At 37.8% G+C, this 22,126-nt stretch overlaps 1 protein-coding gene and 2 long non-coding RNA genes across 12 annotated transcripts in view; all 3 read left to right on the top strand.

Moving 5' to 3' along the window:
* LOC309635021 overlaps positions 1 to 22,126 on the top strand; it is a 517,380-nt gene that overhangs the window by 426,267 nt on the left and 68,987 nt on the right. The window lies entirely within an intron of this gene.
* Positions 1 to 22,126, top strand: part of PEX7 (peroxisomal biogenesis factor 7) — a 91,330-nt gene that overhangs the window by 217 nt on the left and 68,987 nt on the right. For 8 of the 10 annotated variants that reach the window (XR_014248555.1, XR_014248556.1, XR_014248557.1 and 5 more), the window contains exons 2-5: positions 1,908 to 1,965; positions 2,840 to 2,990; positions 11,700 to 11,777; positions 12,162 to 12,270. Coding sequence is in view for 5 of the 10 variants with exons in the window: in XM_082405737.1 (XP_082261863.1) it covers positions 1,908 to 1,965; positions 2,840 to 2,990; positions 11,700 to 11,777; positions 12,162 to 12,270 (396 nt within the window). In the remaining 5 variants the exon portion in view is untranslated. Of the gene's footprint in view, positions 1 to 18; positions 300 to 1,869; positions 1,966 to 2,839; positions 2,991 to 11,699; positions 11,778 to 12,161; positions 12,271 to 22,126 lie in introns of those variants that run through there. The other 2 variants (XR_014248558.1, XR_014248559.1) reach the window with 2 other exon arrangements.
* Positions 12,277 to 20,116, top strand: LOC309635030. The gene is made up of 2 exons (XR_014248592.1): positions 12,277 to 13,863; positions 17,721 to 20,116. It is a non-coding gene; the product is annotated as an uncharacterized lncRNA (long non-coding RNA).

Below are 22,126 nucleotides of genomic sequence, written 5' to 3'. Positions count from 1 at the left end.
AGGCCGGGCCGCGCTGAGCCGCCGGGGCGGGGGCGGGTTCCAGCCGAGCTCCAGCTCCCTCTGGTGGTCCAAAAGCACTTCCGACAGTAGACGGCGCCAGAAAAGAATACCGGGGGAAGCAGAGGAACGCCTGGCTCTCTGACCGCCTTTGTCCAGTGTGGGGAGTTGGTTTAGAGTCGAGTCCATCACCTTTTCCAGTTACAGTGCGGAAGTAGCGTGTGGAAGATGCCTAGAGCCCCTAGTCCTTATGCCTTAGAGCGCACCGACACCGTCGCCCCTAGTGACACACACCCCTCCAGGTACACGTGGCCCTGCGGAGAGCGGGCTGAACCTGTGTGGGGCCCCTTCTACCGGTCCGACGGGACCAACAGCCCTTGGAAGACGGTCTGCAGGGTCACCCCAGTTCCCGCTAATTGGACCACATTCCCCACAGGCTGCATTCCGGCTGTGCGTCTTGAGGATGCTCCTGAGCAGACGCCAGGCGTTTCCCCGCAAGTGCCAACACGAAATCGATCACGTGCTTTTCTCGCTTTTTCTTGTCTCCGGAGGAATACAAGCATTTGCAGGCAGTTAAGAGGTTCAGGTTAATGGTCTCTGGTCCTGGACTAGGTTGAAAGGCGGTGTTCTATTCTTGACTTACGGGCTTTCTTTTAATTCATCTCGTAGCTGTTGTATACGCACTGAAGGTCTATGAAAAAATTCACTGCATAATGTCAGCTCTCAACAGTATTTTTTGTTGGGTCCTACTGTGATTTAGTGATTTCTAAAACTGAGAGGGAGAGAAATATTTGCCTTAATATTTTCACCATTCGCTTTTAGTGGTTGCAAATTCAGCTTTACAATACTTGCCTACCGTTTAGGTTGAAGACTCGTGAGTTTGTAATGATATTTTAAATTAGATCCTTAAAAAAACGCCTTAAGAGGAATTGATACGTTTTTTTAAGTCAGTCATGTTTAATAGTTTTTTTTCCTTCAACTCAATAACAAATATAACTTTTAAAATATGCTGATCCTTTAGTAAAATAATTCCTCTTTGGTAGATAATGATACGTTGTGTTCAGCATTTTACCACCGAGTACGTGGTAAGTTCCACTAGGCATTTTGTTTTAAAATTCCATGCTGAATTTATTTTATTTTATTTTTTAAAGTATGGAACCAGTACTCTTTATTTATTTTATTTTAAAAATAAATTTATTTATTTATTTATTTTTGGCTGCGTTGGGTCTTCGTTGCTCTGCGCGGGTTTTCTTTAGTTGCACCGAGAGGGGGCTACTCTTTGTTGTGGTGCACAGGCTTCTCATTGCGGTGGCTTCTCTTGTGGAGCATGGGCTCTAGGTGCACGGGCTCGGTAGTTGTGGCTTGCCGGCTCTAGAGCGCAGGCTCAGTAGTTGTGGTGCATGGGCTTAGTTGTTCCGTGGCATGTGGGATCTTCCTGGACCAGGGATCGAACCAATGTCCCCTGCACTGGCAGGGAGATTCTTAACCAGTGTGCCACCAAGGAAGTCCCAGAATGTATTGTAGATTTATTGTGAAGGCAGTGTGATGTAGAAGGTACACAATCCCTGGGGTCTGTTAGCCTGTGGTTTCTCACCTGTAAATAGGAATGATAACACCTGTTTGGGAGGTTTGTGTGCCTGTCATCCTGCCTGGCCATAGAGTATGCACTTAAATATCTGTCCCCTGTTAGAGCTGTGTCTGGATTCCAAGCATAGGTGAGATGGTAAGCTTAATATTTAATTAAGCACAATGTAGAGAGAGAGACAGAGTCCTGATCATTTTGTATACATGGCCTCAAGTAACTTGAAATTTGTGACTGTAAAATTAGGTACTCAGTACTTGATACCTCTTTGCCTTGACATGGTCCCCCAGCAGGTTCAACAGCATGACCTCAGCATTTTTCTCCTTAGGCTGTGGAACCCTGCTAATACTGGATCAAAATGAATCTGGGCTTAGGCTTTTTAGAAGGTAAGATGACTCGAACTATTGAACTTATATGTGTTCTCTGTTGCTTTTAAGACCTTAATAGAATTAGTTTTGAATCTTTGTGATCAATAAGATGTTTTAATTTGCAGTATAAAAGAACCTTCAGGATTTGCATAGGATAGAGCTTATTTTTGCCATGAACTTGTGATTATGTCACTTTTCTTCTAAAGCTCTTGTCTCTTAGTATTCACTTATAAATTGTAAAACTTAAACATAAAAAAATGGGAGCTAGTTGGTATACTGTTTGACATTCCTGTCTTTGCTTTCTTCTTAATGTACTTCAGCTTTACTCATTCAGGAACTAATTATCCATTTTGTAGATCATCGCTTCTTTCCCTTTCTTCTTTCCATGCCTGTCTTGTCTGTGTGACTGTTAGACTCATTAACGTCTCCATCAGAGTTAGTCAAGGGTAGAGAAAGGAAAGGAAATTCCCTCAGAAAATAACTACCTGCTGATAGCTCAGGTGAAAGATTTTGGAAAACATTGAAATTATTGATCTAAATTAGTGTTTTCAAGTGCTTGTTCTTCCCTCCTATGAAACACAGAAAGCAGTGAGCACCCAGGTGTGGCAGCATGTCCTCATGTAAATGGTGCCATATTTCTAGTTGGGAGCCCTGATTTCAACCTAGCTGTGCAGTTTTCTGGCTGTATGACTGGGCTGTTCTTTTAAGCTCTCTGGAGTTGTTTCTGAATCTGGCAAGTGCCTGCTCTACGAATCTCCCATATTTGTGAAGACCACGTGAGATAATGTGTGTTAAAATAGGTGATAAACTGTAAAAAAAAAAACAATGATTGTTATTTTATGTTCAGCTGCCTATGTAACTAGATTTTTTTGTTTTAATTTTCCTGGTGTAGCTTTGACTGGAACGATGGTTTGTTTGATGTGACCTGGAGTGAGAACAATGAGCACATCCTGGTCACCTGTAGTGGTGATGGCTCGTTACAGCTCTGGGACACCGCCAGGGCCGCAGGGCCACTGCAGGTCTACAAGGAGCACACTCAGGAGGTAGGAAGGGAGTCTTTCTGGGCTGATTGTTTTTCTTTGGTTGAAATCCATTTGGGGGTGGAAACATGGGGAAATGTCTTCAGGGGACAAGAAGTTTAAGCTTTAGTGTTTCTTGTGCATGTTAGATGTCACTTGTTATTTGATTATTCAAACATAAAGTACCTTTTAGCCTAAGGAGCTGGGAAAGAAGAAAAGGTCAGGCTTCTCATTAGTCAGTAAAAACGCCTCCGGTAGGAAGTATACTGTGGCACTGTTTCCTCCAGAGGCGCATCGCTTTCTTTACGCTGTAAGGAAGGATATGTCTCCATACGCTGCCTTAAGATAGAGGTAGGTGGACTTTTCACAGAGACATCATAAGATTGCCTTTAGGACTTCACTGTGATTCCTAAGGATTTTCAGAATATATTGAAGCAAGAGCTTGAAATACTGACTATAAGGCAGAACTTACCGAAGAAGTTTAAAAACTAAATCTCTTACATGTGCTAGATATTGTGTGTGTGTATGGGTAGCATAGAGAATAGTTTGGCCTTCAGTCATATTAAAGTACATATATACTTTTCATGAACATGATGGTAAAGACATTCTCTTTTGGTGTTTTACCTTAAATGTTTTAAGAATTTTCTCAAGGTAGCAATAGATGCTTCAAATGAAAACTTGCAAATTTACTTTCAAATTTGTGCCTGGCTCATGGAAAGACCTCAGTAAATGCATTAGGTGCAAGAATGTTAGTCTTTTGTAATAATAGACTGGTTATGTGAGGATTCTAGACATCATTTTTATAGTTCTAGCTATTAAAAATGAGTACCTCTAAGATCTGACTGAAAATAATAGAAAATTTTAGTTCCTCCATTTTATTGTAAAGGAGGCTCTTTGAATAAATGTAGTTATAAATGATCGTGTTTTCATAGAACCACTGAATACCAAGACAACTTTGGTAAAGGAGGAGCTTTAGTTTCAGCATGTTCAATGCAAAAATCCCCACAAAGCAGCATGTCCAAAATTCAGACATTTTTGTGGTACCTTCATGATTTTTGCCATTTTCTTATACCACTTATATTATGATTAACTTAATGTTTTTCTTTCTTTTTTAAAAATATTTTTCCTCTCAAAAGTTTTCTTTCTTTTTCTTAAATCTTTGGGCCTTGTATTGGTTATCTATATAAATTCTAGGGCTGTAGCTAACAAATCATAAAATAATACATCCAGTTTTGTTAAATGGTAGATACTGATTTAATGTTTTTCTTTAAATGAACTTTACATAGTTATTTCACTTATTCTAAAACAGCACATATTCATGAAACCATGGAATTGATAGCTTAGTATGTACATTTATTTCATGTATGGTAAAATAAATATATAACAAATAAAATAAAATGTATGTACCAGTTAAAATCATCTCTTGTACAACCAATGGTGTTTGTACTGTTACTACTCTGGAAATTACTGTTCGAGAATGTTCCGTGTGATGGTCACGCAGTCTTTACTTCAGCTCAGTGGAAGTGAATTTCACTATCTCATGTGATAACTTATTTGACTTTTTGATTGCTCTATTGGTTAGATAATTGCTCTCTTAGGCCTAAATCTACCTTCAATATCAATGAACTGTTGCTTCAGATTCCTTTCTCTGACATGGTGAGACTAAGTCCAGTCCCTCTTTTCCAGGAGAATCCTTGAAAATAGCTGTCATGACCCCCTGTAAGTCTTCCCTCTTCCAGACTGTACATTTGTAATTCCTTTGACCTGTCCTCAGGTTACATGGTCTCTATATCTTTCACCCTCCTGGTAAACTCCTTTGGGTAATCTCTTGTTTTACAGTGTTGCTTTTAATGTTGTAAACCTAATTTATTCCAGAAATGTGTTTATTAGTGCTGAGCTTTATATGACTTCGCCACCATGATCTTGAGCCTCTAGTTCTAATAATATTACCTAACATGGCTGTGCATTTTCCTCAACCACATTGTAGTGCTGGGTTACTTTCAGTCCACGTGTAAAGATCTTTGTACTACTGTGAAACCAGTGGTTTACATCATTCTATAATTCTGTGACTGGTTTTTTGAACTGAAGACTTATTTTATTGTTTGTTTTTTCAGACTGTTGTTCTAGGTTGTCCTTCCTCATTTTCTTTTCAAATGCAATTTTTGATAAGCATTTTGTATCAGTTAGATGCCTTGGCTGTTACCCTAAGAGAAAACCAAACTAAAAGTGCTTTCAACGATCTGAGTTTTTTATTTCACATAACCAAGGATATGGAGCTGGGAATGGGTCCAGGTTTGTTTCACTTAGGCTTGGCAGTGTCGTCAGATGCCCAGGTTTCTGCTGCCTTTCCACTCTGCTCTCCACAGTGGGTTTCCTTCTTCTAACGCTCCGTATAGTTCCAGTTATCGTCTCATCACGTGCCCGGTCGTAACTCTGTCACTTGTGAGGGAAGCAAGTCACCACTCGTACTTTCATCTAAGTAAGATTCACCCCTGGGATGAGGAAAGGACAGAGCTTTCCCTGAAGGGCAAAACTGGGGTTCTGTGAGCAAGGAGAAAGGGAGATTGGTGGTTGGAGAGTCCCCATCACTATGTGCCACAATATTACTTCCTGTCTTTCTCACGATTGTTAGTAAAAGTCGAACCACACCAAGCCGGATGACGAGTGGAGAACTGTAGGACACTCAGAAAGGTTGTCCTCCATGAGATTGTTAAGAGAAAGAATTTCTGGTGATCAATCTAAAGCTCAGTATTATAATCCCAAATACTTTATCATTAAAGAGAAATACAGCATTTATTTAAAGTTTGTCTCTTATACCAAATATGCAGAAACACTTAAAAGGATTGATTTAAGGTCAAATAGAGTTTTGAGGAGCTAATAAATATTTGTTGAATATTCAACAAATAGTGTTGAATAAAGTCCAACAGTCAGTTTTCAGATAGTCAGATAAGTAGTTACTGAAGCAAAAAGGAAAATTCCAAGACCTAGATGTATTTTAGGCCTTAAGGAATAAAGGTCCTGGTGAAATGAAAGAAAGAGTCCCTTTGCATGGCTTCTAAACTTAGCATCAAAGCAGGAATTGGATTCTTCTCTGTATTATTTAACTGCAGAGGCCATTATGTCTTTTGAACCCCATAAAATGCCTTCAGCTTAGCCTGCTGCTGAATATATAATAAGAATGGAAGAATAAGAAAATTTTAAAAAGTTCAGCAAGAAAGAGAAAAAAGAGAGTAATTGAGAATTTTGTTTCTGACTTCATGGCTTATAGCACTGTGCTGTTGAGAGTGAGTTAAAAATGACTTTAAGATGACAGACTCAGTTTAATATTTATTTCAGCATCTAATTCTCAGTGTTCTTATTACAGTTTTTAAAAATAGTTAAAATTTGTCTTCATTGTCAAATAGTGAGGCTTATCAGTTTGCTGAAAATTTTTAAAAGATATTTGATCCATTTAAAGTTTTTGATCATGAATTTATAAATAAAGGTAAAGAATCAAGGCATTTATCCTGCTTTTCCTGTATGAATTTCACTGTGGGGTAATCAAATCGTTGGTGCGGAAATTTTCTTGTAATAGAATTCTACCTAGTAAATGTAGAAGGAATAATAGAATTAGAAAATCACCATTTACTAGCCCCTAATGAAATAATGACCCTAGGCAAGGGTTATCTGTGGATGCTAAAACCATTAATTTAAGAGTGATCCATCTTATGAACAATCTTAGGATCACTAAAAGTGGATCAACCAGAAATTAAACACCTCCTAATACAATAGGAAGCTAAAAAATAGATTGAACTGAATCAAATCAAGCCTCTAGATCTAACTTCCAATTTAAAGAAAATAGGAAGGGTAGAGGAAAAAGTTGAACACCACCATGAGGAAACAATTAGCCAAATCCAGAATGTATTTAGAACATTCCATAGGACCAACAACTTTGTTTCTTCAACAAGTAAATGTCATTGGTGGGGTAGGGGGACCTGAACCAAGGTGGGAAAGGGAACTTTCCTAGATTAGAAATAACTTAAGAGACATAACAGCTAAGTATAAAATATGGATTTTGTTTGGATCCTATTCAGATAAACCAACTATAAAAGGATGTTTCTGAGACAATCAGGGAAATATGAACATGGACTGAGTATTAGATGATGTTAAGGAACTGTTGTTAATCTAAGGTGTGAAAATGGCCTTGTGCTCATGTAAAAGGTGAAAACATTCTTTCTTCTGAAGTATTTGTGAGTGAAATGGTCCAATGTTAAAATACTCCAGTAAGTAATGGAACAGATGAAACAGGATGGGTAAAATATTGATAATTATGGAAGGTATGTGATGGATACCTGGGGATTTATTATGCTATTCTCTCTACTCTTATGTGCATTTTAAAATATCTATAATGAAAAAAAATTTAAGTTTCACATTAAAAGAAATATGTAATCGCTCAGTAATTAAAAGTCAGTGTCCCTTTCCTTTGTATTGATACAGATAAATATGAACATTCTGGACACAGTTTTTATTTGATGATTTTTAATTAAACAGACCAACTTAAAAAGGGCAACACTGTACAGTAGATTAAAAATGAGCTCTTTGGGAATTGGATTCAGTAATAAAATTTGTCCTCCTCAAACTGTGGTTCTGATGAAGTTCAGATTTCATAAAGCAGCACAAAATATTCTTCAGTGTTTTTCTTTTTTCTTTGTGTAGTTTCCCAATTAATTTTCTTCACCACTACCAAGAGTAATTTCATTAAGATAAGCCTTTAGAGGACCCTGCTTTTAAAGCATAGCTGCATATCTCTCTTCTTTTTATATTTCCTGTGTCCACTATTTGAGTGGGAGTGCAGGGGGGAATTGGGAATAGGGAAAAGATGTAAGAGTAGACTAATGTGAGATGTGCTTTCTAGTCTCCCGCCCTTGTTATTATTTGTTATTATTTTCTAGTCTTCTTACTTTACATTATTTTTCTTAGTAGTTTTTAAAAAATCACAACCTGAAATTGTGTATTTATGCTTACAGCCTATCTTCCCTTGCTAAAGTATAAGACCCATGAAGGCTGGGGCTTTATCTGTCTTGTCTAACCCTATACTCTCCCTCCCACATGCCTTGTTCATAGTAAGTGCTTAATAAATATGTATTGAATAGTTATTTGACTTGAGGTTGGGATAATGGAATCTAATCATCCCTTTTCAGCTGTCTCCCAAACATCTCTCTGGTTGTAAACTTTTTTCAGGGCTTGAGGTTAATGCCCAAACCCTGTTCTTCCTAGACATTTCCACTTGACTGTCAGGCTGTCACCTCAAACGCACTGTGTCTAAAATTACACATTATCTCCCTTCCTCCAGTCTTCCGGTTTTGTTCATGCCACCGTCACTGACAGTTCTGAGGCACAGAACCTTGGTGTTGTCTTGCAGTTGTTCACTAGTCCTAGTCCCTAGGGTGCTTTATGTCCCCGTTTATGCCTTTGGGGGAGTTTCTGGTCACTATTTTCACCTCTGCTTTGTGCTATTGACATTTTAGCCAGCCCTCAGGGCCCTGCTAGGATACCTCTCTTCTGGGCATCAAGCTGAATTTTCCATCCCACCAGCTTTTGTATTTATGGTCTACAGTTTTGGTTTTTGTGTTTTAAACTCTATATCCTGGCTTATACTGTTAGTTTCTTTCCCATGTCCTAGTATATTAAACACAGTAAAACAAACAAACAAAAAGTATGTATTGATTGAGTCACGTTTATTTCCTTTTTTTTTTTTTTTTAAATAGAAATGTGGAAGTTGCACAGAAGTGGTATTTATTTATTTATTTATTTATTTATTTATTTATTTATTTATTTATGGCTGTGTTGGGTCTTCGTTTCTGTGCGAGGGCTTTCTCTAGTTGTGGCAAGCGGGGGCCACTCTTCATCGCGGTGTGCGGGCCTCTCACTGTCGCGGCCTCTCTTGTTGCGGAGCACAGGCTCCAGACGCGCAGGCTCAGTAGTTGTGGCTCACGGGCCTAGTTGCTCCGCGGCATGTGGGATCTTCCCAGACCAGGGCTCGAACCCGTGTCCCCTGCACTGGCAGGCAGACTCTCAACCACTGCGCCACCAGGGAAACTCTATTTCCTTCTTTTTTATCCCATTTTTAACCTCACCATGTATATCCTATGCTTGATTTTGTCCTAGACCCTGATGCTTGCCACTTTGTTATGAGTCACACAGAAGAGCTGGCAGCAGCCCTGGTATCAGCATAGTTTTCTTACGTCGTGTCTTTTGTTCTCATTGGGGCTGGGTTCTCTCTGAGCCCGCGGAGGCTCTTGCAGTTTTAAAAGGTGAGAAGTTGTCAGGTTTCAAGTCCTCTGTCATGTTGGAAATGTGTAGAAGTAGAGGAGTCTGAGCTAATGATGTTATCTTTTAATTGTATTTGTTCAGTTATCCTCTAAAATGAAAACAGTAGCTCTTTATAACTACTTAGCAACAGCGCAGGTTGTGGAGATAAATTTGGTTGGTTAAATCATTTTAGCTCAGTTTCTTGAGTGCCTATTATATTGCAATGAGCATAAACAGGATGGTTTTGTTTATGATGGTTCTTCCAAAATATAGCAGGTATGGCAGTTATTTAACACTAAATTTAGTAAAACATGGTAAATGCTGAACTAGGAGTAGGTGTAAGATGCTGTCGGAGTGCACAGAAGGAAGCATCTGACTCCTCGATGCCTGAGGGGTTCATCAGGGGAGGCTTACTTCACAGAAGATTTAAAGGGGCTGAGTCTTGACAGATGAGCGGGGGTTCACCAAGTGGATAGATAGGTAGGGGCTTTAATACGGGTACGGATAATTCATGAAAACAAAATGGAATCAGTCTGGGCCCAAATGGAGCTCCAGTGAAGGGTGATACCAACAAGGGCAGGGTTTTATTTCCTTAATATCACAGTGCCAGGTCACTGAAAAGTTCCCATTTTAAAGTGCCTTCATGCAACATATTGTAGAGACAGCCTAGCATCATGATTAAAGGTGGACTCTGCGATTAGGCTGCCCAGGTTCAGACTTCAGCTCTGCAGCTTACTAGCTGTGGGAATTTGGACAAGTTACTTAACCTCTTTGGGCCTTGGCACGGTATCTACTTCACAGAAGTGAAGATGAAATGAGATAAAATATGTAAAGTGCTTATGACAACATCTGGCAAACAGTAGGTGCTCAATAAAGATTTCCTATTGTGGTTATTTTTGACTGTTCACATCAGCTTGGAGCAGGGGTTGGCCAGTTACTACTCGTGGGCCAGAGCCAAATCCAGCCCACTGTCTGATTTGTAAAGCTTTATTGGAACACAGCCATGCCCATTTATTAAGTATCATCTATGGCTACTTTGTGCTCTACAAGGCTGAGTTTAGTAGTTGTGACAGAGACTAAATGGCCCATAATATATTTATTATGAACATAATAAATATATTAACATATTTATTATATAAATATTTAAGGCCTAAAATATTTATATGGCCCTTTACAGAAGAAACTTGCTGAGCCCTGGCCTAGAGGGTAAAATCAACCTCTTTTGGTCTCAAGCTCTTCCCTGATTGCTTCCGAGCCTATCTTTTTCCATCCATAACTGACAGATGGCTGCAGCAGCACTTTGGATTTTGCTGACCCTTCTGTATACTTTATGAGCTACTCTCTGTTGCTGGATCATGATTTCTTTAGTGTTCCAACTGCTTTTCTCTCTTGTGCAAGAATATGGGCCGCAGCAGGGCCAGAACTGGGTGTTGAAACACTCACCTTAGTACATAATTTAAGTACATAATTTAAGGGGGCCCCAAAACTCAGTAGTCAAGATAAATAATCTCTTAATGCAGTATTTAAAAAATCAAAATTAATGTAAGAAAAATCTACGATGAACAAAATATCAAAGTTTTAAGTAAGGACATAATCGGTATTACTAATTATTTCTTTGTTTTAAACTCAGGTTCCAACATGGCTAGGCATAGCACTAGGCAGTAGAGAACAGGGAATCCATACTTAAGCCACAACAAACCCCAGACAGTCGTGCTTCCTGCATAAATATGGTAGAGTTTTTAGATTCAAAATAACCTGCTGGCTGATCACATTTAATGGCATACTCAGGTCCATGGCAGGACTACTTTTGTAAAGTTTAATTATACACATATTTGGTTGAACTTAGCTTCCAGTAGTGACCTGTATATAATCTGTTGTATCAAATAACAGAATTAAAAGTATTTCCATAAGTTTTCATATAATTCATTTGAGATGGTTTACTGAGAGCAGCATTGGATAACTAAAGCTGTTTACCAAGAGATCTGAAAGTATCACGTCATTCCGCTAAGCTTTTTCAAAGAAAGGCCAGAAAGGGATATTAATTGAATTTTAATGCTTTCTGATAAACATTGACCTGGCAAGCTTTTTTAGATGACTAACTTTCTAATCTGCTCTGACATTTCTTCAGGGTGCTGCAAACAGTGATTTGTTGGTAGGTTTAAAAATATGTATAATTTGTTTTAGTGAAGAAGGTTTTGGAAATATTTTGTAGGATCCTGCTAAAGTAGAATGGAGTCTTATCTGTTAAGGGTAAGGCTGGAGGAACGGACAAGATGACCTTTCCCTTTCTCAGGCACCATATTGAGATTTGTAGGACTCTATTTAATGTTTCAATGAAGTGAATTAGTTGTTCTAACTGGCTATCACTGTTACAAACAGATAAATGTAATATCGAACTTGATGCTCTTTTGCATTCTAAATGACACTTTAAAATGTTTTTAGGTGTACAGTGTTGACTGGAGTCAAACCAGATGTGAACAGCTTGTGGTGTCTGGCTCATGGGATCAAACTATCAAACTGGTATGTCAGCATTACTGTATTTAAAACCAAATATTCCTTTCCTTAAAGCTTCCACTGAAGTTTTTTCTTTTCTGGAACATACTTCTATTGCTTTTCAGTTAGACAGTTAATTTTCTTTTCAAAAAATATACTAAAGCATTTATTAGAATTTAAAATTTTCTAATCTTCTAGCTATAAACTAATAATTGGCTCAGTGTGGATTATTTTGGCCCCTTAAATACCATCTTGCTTTATATAAAAATAGACTTTAAAGAAATCCTTGAGATATATATGTATATTGTGTGTGTATATAAATACATATATATGGTATATCATATATATTGTATATATAAAGCATAATGAATTTGCCTCTGTTAAGTAATTGATCTATTCATTTATTTGTAGTGGGATCCAACTGTTGGAAAGTCTCTGTGCACCTTTAGAGGCCATGAAAGTGTCATTTATAGCACGATCTGGTCGCCCCACATCCCTGGTTGCTTTGCTTCAGCCTCAGGTAAAGAATTCATTTACCAAAAGCGTTATTTGTAGGGAATGGTGGCCTCACTTTCTCCAGTAGGTGGCACTGTGTACCTTAGATTTGGAGAAGAAAAGGTACTACATTCCTATTTGAACTCTTGAGACTATTTCATTCTTTCTCAGTCTCTAGTTAAGAATTATCCCGGCCTGCTTCTAAACCTTTGACTTAAAATGTGCCTTTTTGGTGAGGTGAGAGGTAAGGGACAAAGTGAGGGCTTTGGCATCAGACTTGATTGAATTTGGAAACTCTCTTCAGTGGCCAATTGTGGGGCGTCAGGGTGATGCGATGGGTTTTCGCATCAGTAATATGGGGCTAAGAATGTCTAACTTACGGGGTTGTTGTCAGCATGAAATAAGGAAACGTAAAATGTCTAGCACACAGTCAACCTCCTTTGCTTGATATTTACCTTCTTTTTAGGGATAGTCTGTTTAATTCATTGCCACTAAGCCATAGCAAGAATATGTTTGGTATGATCTTTTTTCCTAACTGTTTACTTTTGATTCATGTCAGCAATTCTAAGATAAAGCGGATACTTACATTTATATGTCTCTCTGTTTTTTGTAGAGAAAAGTCATTTTATAGAAATTTAAAATTACACTTTGTACTGTTTGCATAAGGATTTACAAATTTGGTTTGTTGGCCAATTCCTAAATCATGTATAATCTGAACAATCTACTTTATATATAATTTGGAGAGAAACATTGCACAATTTCTCTGCAGTGCCATTTAAAACAGCTTGGTCTACCTGCCAAATGGTCATTTAAATAGCTGTCCTCATCTTCACTCGCCCCTGGCTGCTCTGGAGTGGGTCTCCCCTGGCCATTTACCTTCTTCTCACACCCTGTAACCCTGCCCTCACAGCTCTTGTACTTTCCTCCTCTTACCTTTTCTTTCTGCCAGTGTATCCTGTCATCCTTCTGTTGTCCTGACTTTACATGGACAAGTTCAGTGGAAGGGTCCTTCCATAAGGGGATGGGGAGAAGAAGCTGAGATAACAAGAATAACACTCCCTTCTTCCCATGGTTAGAAGGTAGAATCATTCCCAGTGGGGAAACAGTATGTTGGAAGACTTTAGAGGTTTTTAGAGGTTATTTAGAGGTTATATTCATGTGGTTAAGGATATGGAATATTAATTCTCAGTGATATTATATCTGCCACAGTATGACTTTTCATTGTGAATTTTATAAGCACAACTATTAATGAATAAATATGGTTAATTAATGATTAATGGTCTGTCTTAGGCAGATCATAACCAGTTATAAATCTTTGAAAGTTGGGAACCAGTCTAGCTCCTTTTATTAACTACTGAGCTGCTTTGCTTAGATGGCTTTATTTTTGGTTTGTTTATCAGAACAAAGGTTGAGTAACAGTTATAAGAATGTGTTAATTAATCATAAATATTTGTGGCGATTGACAAGATAATATCAGTACTCTTTATATCTTGCTTCTTTTATAACTTTCAAAAAATAAATTTATGAAGAGAAAACAGAAATGGTATCCCGATAATTCCTGTTTGAGCATATACGTAGTAAAGAAATTCAAACAACACAGAAACATGCCAAGTAAAAAGTAAGTGCTCATTCCCCTCCTCCTATAGAACCACTGTTAACATTTGCTTGTATTCCCCCATAAAAATTCTTATGCTCATTCCAGAATATATGTTCAAAAAATTAAAAATATTAATGGGGAATATTCTTCAGGAAAAAGTCAGATATCTTTAAAGGCTGAATTTGCTTAGTGATATTAGGTTTTACATGCTTATAGGTATAAAACTTTTGTCGTTGTTGAAATTGTACAGGAAAATAATTTTGTAATTTTGAGTCAGAAAATCTCCTGTCCCAAATTCATTTTCCCCACTGAAAACATTGTTATTATAAAACAATTTTTGATTGTGGAGATTTCTTAGTAGCTGTAGTCCAGTATTACAGCTGAATTGACTGAATCATACCACCATTCAGAAAGAGTTCTTAGACTATAGGTTTAAATACGCTTGTTGGAAGAGAACATCTCCCAATTATATATTATGAATTATACATATGCATTTATATTACATATTTAAGTTTATAAAATTAAAACAAATCTAAAGTAGAAAAAGAGGTACAACAGGTTTCTTTTATTTGATATACCACCAATAAACATTTGGCTAAAGAAAGATTTCTGATACTATTTCCTTCCTAAAAGCTCTGATACCTTAATATATATTGCTTCACTTTTCTTTTAGATAATTTGTATAATGTATTGAGTGCCATTAAAGCTGTAAAAAGCATAGAAATAAAACAAAGGTGAGCAATTTAATTGGCATAAGCAAGGGCAGAGTTGCTTTTCTAAGGCTGCCTTCTTGAGTCACTTTCATCTGCCTCAGGAGACACATACTGGGAAGGAGAAACTGGTGTCTGCTCAGGGTATTCCAATGTGAGGAATGATTCAATTAGACCATTTGGGAAAATGTATACATAAATATAATCTATATGACACTTGTTATTTTACAATGTGTTTATTTCAGGGCAGCAACACCTTATAGATCAGACAAAACAATAACAACTTTCCCGGTCTAGATGATGTCAGTTTATTCTGATAATGAGAATGCTGATAGTGTCAAGGCAACAGTTATTTTAAGGTTTGGACCTTGAAATGGTAAATGGATGTGTCTCCTCCATCTTTTAGAGGTTTGCCAATTCGATGAATGAAAAGTTACAACTAATTGTTGTTTTGATTTGTGTATTTGATTACTAGGGCTAGTGAACACATTCAGTATGTCAACTGGCTGCTGTAGTTGTTCTTTTGTGAGTCACCTGTTCATGTCTTTGGCCTGTTTGTTGTTGTTTTTCTGTATTGATGTATGAGCTCTTTTTATACTTAGGAATTAGTTCTCTGTATCTTACGTCTGTTACAAATATTTTCCCAATTTTTTTTCTGTCCTTTAACCTATTTATTATATTTTAATTTTTACTGTATAAGCATTGAAACTTTTTGGTAGTCAAAACTCAATTTTTTGCTTGATAGGTTTCTGACTTTCATTTAGGATGAATAAGGAGTTGGCTCAGTGAAAAGTGGGAGGCCTTAGATGGCATAGCAAGAGAGAACATTCCAAGCAGAGTAGTATATTCAAAATTAAGAACTTGATGCGTTTAAGAAACTGAAAGAGGGCCAGAGGAACTGTTGCCTAAGAGGAAAAGGGTAGTAAAAATGAGGTCAGGATCACAGGCAGGGGCCCAGATCATGCCTTGTGGGCTGGATTCAAGACTCTGGATTTTATCCTATGGACAGTGGGAAGACATGAAGAGGTTTAAGCCTGGGAGTGATATGATTAGGCTTGCATTTTTAAAAACTCATTTTGGCTGTCGTGTAGAGAATAGTTTGGAGGTGAGCAAGAGTGGATGCAGAGAAACAATTAAGAGAGAGATGAAGGCATGGATAAGGATAGTGGCAGAAGGGATGGAATAAAGTAGGCTGATTTGAGTGGTATTTCGAGATGATTTTATAAGATGTGGAAGACGTGGGAGAGGGATGAATAAAGAATAAGTCCTAGATTCTTGGCAAGGACAAATTCATGGATGGTAATGTCATAACTGAGATAAGAAATACATTTGAAAACGAAGATCTTGAGTTAGTTTTAGAGCATGTTGAGCCTGTGGGATACACATGTGGGACTGTCAAGAGCAGGTGGAGTTTGGAGCTGAGAAATCAGACCTTATGAATAAAAACTGTGTTGTTGGCTCATAAATGGGATCTAAAGCCATTGCAGTAAATCAGAGCACCCAGGAAAGACTAAATAGAAGAAAGCTTAGAATAGAGCACAAGTTGGCAAACTATTGCCCTCAAATCAAATGACCCACTGGCAGTTTATGTAAATAAAGTTTTATTGGAACACAGTCACGCCCATTCATTTATATATTGTCTGTCTATGTCTGTTTTCATGCTGTAGTGGCAGAGTTGAGTAGTTATGACAGAGACTGAATGACCCTCAAAGCCAAAAATACTTACAGTTGGGCTCATTACAGAAAATGTTTGCTGACCCCAGGTATAAGTCTTGAGGGGAGATAAAGGGATGGAAGGTCTTTTGCACAGTGTGGTTATTTAGGGGAGGAGAGAAGGCACAATAGCAGGGGAGGGGAAGAGTGCTTCCTGTATTGTCTCCTTGTTTGATTATCTAGCATCTGAAGATAGGCAATCGGTAGGATAATTGCTCCTTTCTTGCTAATAAGCTAAATCAATGCCCTGAGATGTTGAATTATGTTGAGTGGGTTCCACAGGAAATATAATATCACAGAAATCCTTTCTATTTGTTTATTATGTTTTTTAATTCTAAAACTTAAAAATGACCAAATGTCCCTGAATTCTGAAGTATGACTAGGTTGGAGAACCTCAGAAGTGGAAACCTCCAGGTAAATTGTGAACAGACAAATACGTCCCATTTAGATTAAGCAATTTTTTTAGATCCTAAGATAATAGTGAATTATAATAACTTCTGTGTGTAGAGGTTCAGGTAACTCAGAAAATGTTTTGTTTGCTGATTAAAATTAATAGTATTTTCTAGAATGAAGAAAGGTACATTGATAAAATTATTACTACTATTCTTAAATTTTCTAAGTTGTGTAAGTTGTAGTTTCTCAGTCCATAATTTGAACCAAATCTTTTCTGAAATATCAAGTCTTTGGGGATGGGACTGGTAATATATTTTTCCTTGTCACATTTCCTTTTCCAAGCCTAAATTTCTTCTTTGATTTTTTTCAGTCTTTCTGTGGCACAACTAGCCATAAGGCTGGGTGTGTATTAAGTAAATGATAGCAATATTAATACACTTGTTTGAGTTAACTAACCCTTTAGCCTGCATATATAACTTGAGTTAGTCATTTTTATGCTTTTAATGGAAATGCTAATGAGTTTCATGTTGATAGTGAATCAGATCTGCAAGATGACTGCAGTTAAGCATAATGGTTATAATTTGACCATTTTATAATTTTACTATTGGTGAAAACCCCTAATACAGAGACTGTTAGTACAAGGTCAATTAAAATTCTTATAAGGATGTGAATTAGTTTGACATTAACATCATTTTCGTAGTGTAGGGATGCCCTTTGGTCTTATATTCTACATTTTCAGAGGATTCGCCTCAAACTCTGGAAGGAATTAGTGGTATAGAATAGATCCATCTTCAGAATGACCTGAAACATACTTCCCTTCTAGTGAAGCAGTGAAGACATGTCATCTAGGAGCTCCAATTGGTAGCATTTGTAATAAACTATAATTAATAATGAGTATAAATTGGAAAAGTATTAATAAATAAAACCATAAATTACTGATAGATTTTTAAAAATTCCTTTACCTTACTATTGCATGTAATTCTATTAATTTGTATTATTATTTAAGGCCCCCAAATTATCTTTCTTTGTTTTTAATTGTTCTTTTACTGACCATGACCAAAGGTAAAATCTGATAGCGACAAAGTCAGGCACAGGGGACCTACAAGATGGTGGAGGAGTAAGACTTGGAGATCACCTTCCTCCCCACAAATACATCAAAAATACATCTACATGTGGAACAGCTCCTACAGAATACCTACTGAATGCTGGCAGAAGACCTCAGACTTCCCAAAAGATGCCTGAGGGCAACCTACATGTAGAGGTGGGGCCAAAACCAAAGTTGTACCCCAGGAGCTATGTGAACAAAGAAGAGAAAAGGAAATTTCTCCAGGCAACCACAGGAGCAGTGGGTTAAATCCCCACAATCAACTTGATGTACCCTGCATCTGTGGAATGCCTGAATAGACAACAAATCATCCCAAAATTGAGGCAGTGGACTTTGGGAGCAACTGTAGACTTGGGGTTTGCTGTCTGCGACTGATTTGTTTCTGATTTTTATGTTTATCTTAGTATAGTTTTTAGCACTTGTTATCATTGGTGGATTTGTTTATTGGTTTGGTTGCTCTCTTTTTTCTCATTTTTATTTTTTATTTTAATAATTATTTCTTTTTATTTATTATTTTATTTATTTTTATTTTTTTCTATCTTTTTTCTCCCTTTTCTTCTGTTTAAAAAATATTTATTTATTTTTGGCTGCATTGGGTCTTCATTATTGAGTCTTCGTTGCTGCACGCAGGCCTTCTCTAGTTGTGGTGAGCAGGGGCTACTGTTCGTTGCAGTGCATGAGCTTCTCATTCTGGTGGCTTCTCTTTTGCAGAGCTTGGCCTCTAGGTGCATGGGCTTCAGTAGTTGTGGCACACTGGCTCAGTAGTTGCGGCACACGGGCTTAGATGCTCCACGGCATGTGGGATCTTCCCAGACCAGGGCTCAAACCCGTGTCCCATGCACTGGCAGGTGGATTCTCAACCACTTCACCACCAGGGAAGTCTCCTCGCTTTTCTTCTGAGCCATGTGGCTGACAGGGTCTTGGTGCTCCGGCCTGGTGTCAGGCCTGAGCCTCTGAGGTGGGAGAAGCAAGTTCAGGACATTGGACCACCAGAGACCTCCCGGGCCCACGTAATATCAATAGGCGAGAGCTCCCCCAGAGATCTCCGTCTCAACGCTAAGACCCAGCTCCACCCAACGGCCAGCAGACTCCAGCGCTGGGCGCCCCATGCCAAACAACTAGAAAGACAGGAACACAACCCCACCCATTAGCAGAGAGGCTGCCTAAAATCATACTAAGTTCACAGACATCCCAAAACACACCACTGGATGCGGCCCTGCCCACCAGAAAGACAAGATCCAGCCCCACCCACCAGAACACAGGCACCAGTCCCCTCCACCAGGAAGCCTACACAAGCCACTGAACCTACCTCACCCACTGGGGGCAGACACCAAAAACAATAGGAACTGTGAACCTGCAGCCTGCGAAAAGGAGACCACAGACACAGTAAGTTAAACAAAATGAGAAGACAGAAATATGCGGCAGATGATGGAGCAAGGTAAAAACCCACCAGACCAAACAAATGAAGAGGAAATAGGCAGTCTACCTGAAAAAGAATTCAGAGTAATGATAGTAAAGATGATCCAAAATCTTGGAAATAGAATGGAGAAGATACAGGAAACTTTTAACAAGGACCTAGAAGAACAAAAGAGCAAACAAACAATGATGAACAACAAAATAAACAAAATTAAATATTGTCTAGAAGTAATCAATAGCAGAATAACTGAGGCAGAAGAACGGATAAGTGACCTGGAAGATAAAATAGTGGAAATAACTACTGTAGAACAGAATAAAGAAAAAAGAATGAAAAGAATTGAGGACAGTCTCAGAGACTTCTGGGACAACATTAAGTGCATCAACATTCGAATTATAGGGGTCCCAGAAGAATAAGAGAAAAAGAAAGGAACTGAGAAAATATTTGAAGAGATTATAGTTGAAAACTTCCCTAATATGAGAAAGGAAATATTCAGTCAAGTCCAGGAAGCACAGAGAGTCCCATACAGGAAAAATCCAAGGAGAAACATGCCAAGACATATATTAACCAAACTATCAAAAAATAAATACAAAGAAAAAATATTAAAAGCAGCAAAGGAAAAGCAACAAATAACATACAAGGGAATCCCCATAAGCTTAACAGCTGATCTTTCAGCAGAAACTCTGCAAGCCAGAAGGGAGTGGCAGGACATATTTAAAGTGATGAAAGGGAAGAACCTACAGTCAAGATTACTCTACCCAGCAAGGATCTCATTCAGATTCAACGGAGAAATTAAAACCTTTAAAGATAAGCAAAAGCTAAGAGAATTCAGCACCACCAAACCAGCTTTACAACAAATGCTAAAGAAACTTCTCTAGGCAGGAAACACATGAGAAGGAAAGATCTACAAAAACAAACCCAAAATAATTAAGAAAATGGTCATAGGGCCATACATATCGATAATTACCTTAAATGTAAATGGATTAAATGCTCCAACTAAAAGACATAGACTGGCTGAATGGATACAAAAACAAGACCCATATATATGCTGTCTACAAGAGACCCACTTCAGACCAAGGGACACATACAGACTGAAAGTGAGGGGATGGAAAAAGATATTCCATGCAAATGGAAATCAAAAGAAAGCTGGAGTAGCAATACTCATATCAGATACAATAAACTTTAAAATAAAGACTGTTACAAGAGACAAAGAAAGACACTACATAATGATCAAGGGATGAATCCAAGAAGAAGATATAACAATTGTAAATATTTATGCACCCTACATAGGAGCACCTCAACACATAAGGCAAATGCTAACAGCCATAAAAGGGGAAACTGACAGTAACACAATAAAAGTAGGGGAGTTTAACACCCCACTTTCACCAATGGACAGATCATCCAAAATGAAAATAAATAAGGAAACACAAGCATTAAATGGCACATTAAACAAGATGGACTTAATTGATATTTATTTATCGTAAAACAACAGAATACACTTTCTTCTCAAGTGCTCATGGAACATTCTCCAGGATAGATCATATCTTGGGTTACAAATCAAGCCTTGGTAAATTTAAGAAAATTGAAATCGTATCAAGTATATTTTCCGACCACAATTCTATAAGAGTAGATACCAATTACAGAAAAGAAACTGTAAAAAATACAAACACATGGAGGCTAAACAATATGCTACTAAATAACCAAGAGATCACTGAAGAAATCAGAGGAAATCAAAAAATACCTAGAAACAAATGACAATGAAAACACAATGACCCAAACCTATGGGATGCAGCAAAAGCAGTTCTAAGAGGGAAGTTTATAGCAATACATTCCTACCTCAAGAAAGAAGAAAAATCTCAAATAAACAACCTAACGTTACACCTAAAGCAATTAGAGAAAGGAGAACAAAAAAACCCAAAGTTAGCAGAAGGAAAGAAATCATAAAGATCAGAGCAGAAATAAATGAAAAAGGATGAAGGGAACAGTTTCAAAGATCAATAAAACTAAAAGCTGGTTCTTTGAGAAGATAAACAAATTGATAAACCATTAGCCAGACTCATCAAGAAAAAAAGGGAGAAGACTCAGATCAACAGAATTAGAAATGTAAAAGGAGAAGTAACAACTGACACTGCAGAAATACAAAGGATCTTGAGAGATTACTACAAGCAACTAAATGCTAATAAAGTGGACAACCTGGAAGAAATGGACAAATTCTTAGAAAAGCACAACCTTCTGACGCTGAACCAGGAAGAACTAGAAAATATAAACAGACCAATCACAAACACTGAAATTGAAACTGTGATTAAAAATCTTCCAACAAACAAAAGCCCAGGAACAGATGGCTTCAGAGGCGAATTCTATCAAACATTTAGAGAAGCGCTGACACCTATCCTTCTCAAACTCTTCCAAAATATAGCAGAGGGAGGAACACTCCCAAACTCATTCTACGAGGCCACCATCATGCTGATGCCAAATCCAGACAAAGATGTCACAAAAAAAGAAAACCACAGGCCAGTATCACTGATGAACATAGATGCAAAAATCCTCAACAAAATACTAGCAAACAGAATCCAACAGCACATTAAAAGGATCATACACCATGATCAAGTGGGGTTTATCCCAGGAATGCAAGGATTCTTCAGTATACACAAATCAATCAATGTGATAAACCATATTAACAAATTGAAGGATAAAAACCATGTGATCATCTCAATAGATGCAGAAGAAACTTTCGACAAAATTCAACACCAATTTATGATAAAATCTCTCTGGAAAGTAGGCATAGAGGGAACCTACCTCAACATAATAGAGCCCATATATGACAAACCACAGCCAACATCGTTCTCAATGGTGAAAAACTGAAACCATTTCCTCTAAGATCAGGAACAAGACAAGGTTGCCCACTGTCACTGCTATTATTCAACACAGTTTTGGAAGTTTTAGCCACAG

The sequence above is a fragment of the Balaenoptera borealis genome, assembly GCF_965194805.1.
Source record: "Balaenoptera borealis genome assembly, chromosome: 9".
NCBI classification, from domain to species: domain Eukaryota; kingdom Metazoa; phylum Chordata; class Mammalia; order Artiodactyla; family Balaenopteridae; genus Balaenoptera; species Balaenoptera borealis.
This window is presented reverse-complemented; position numbering and strand designations above follow the sequence as displayed.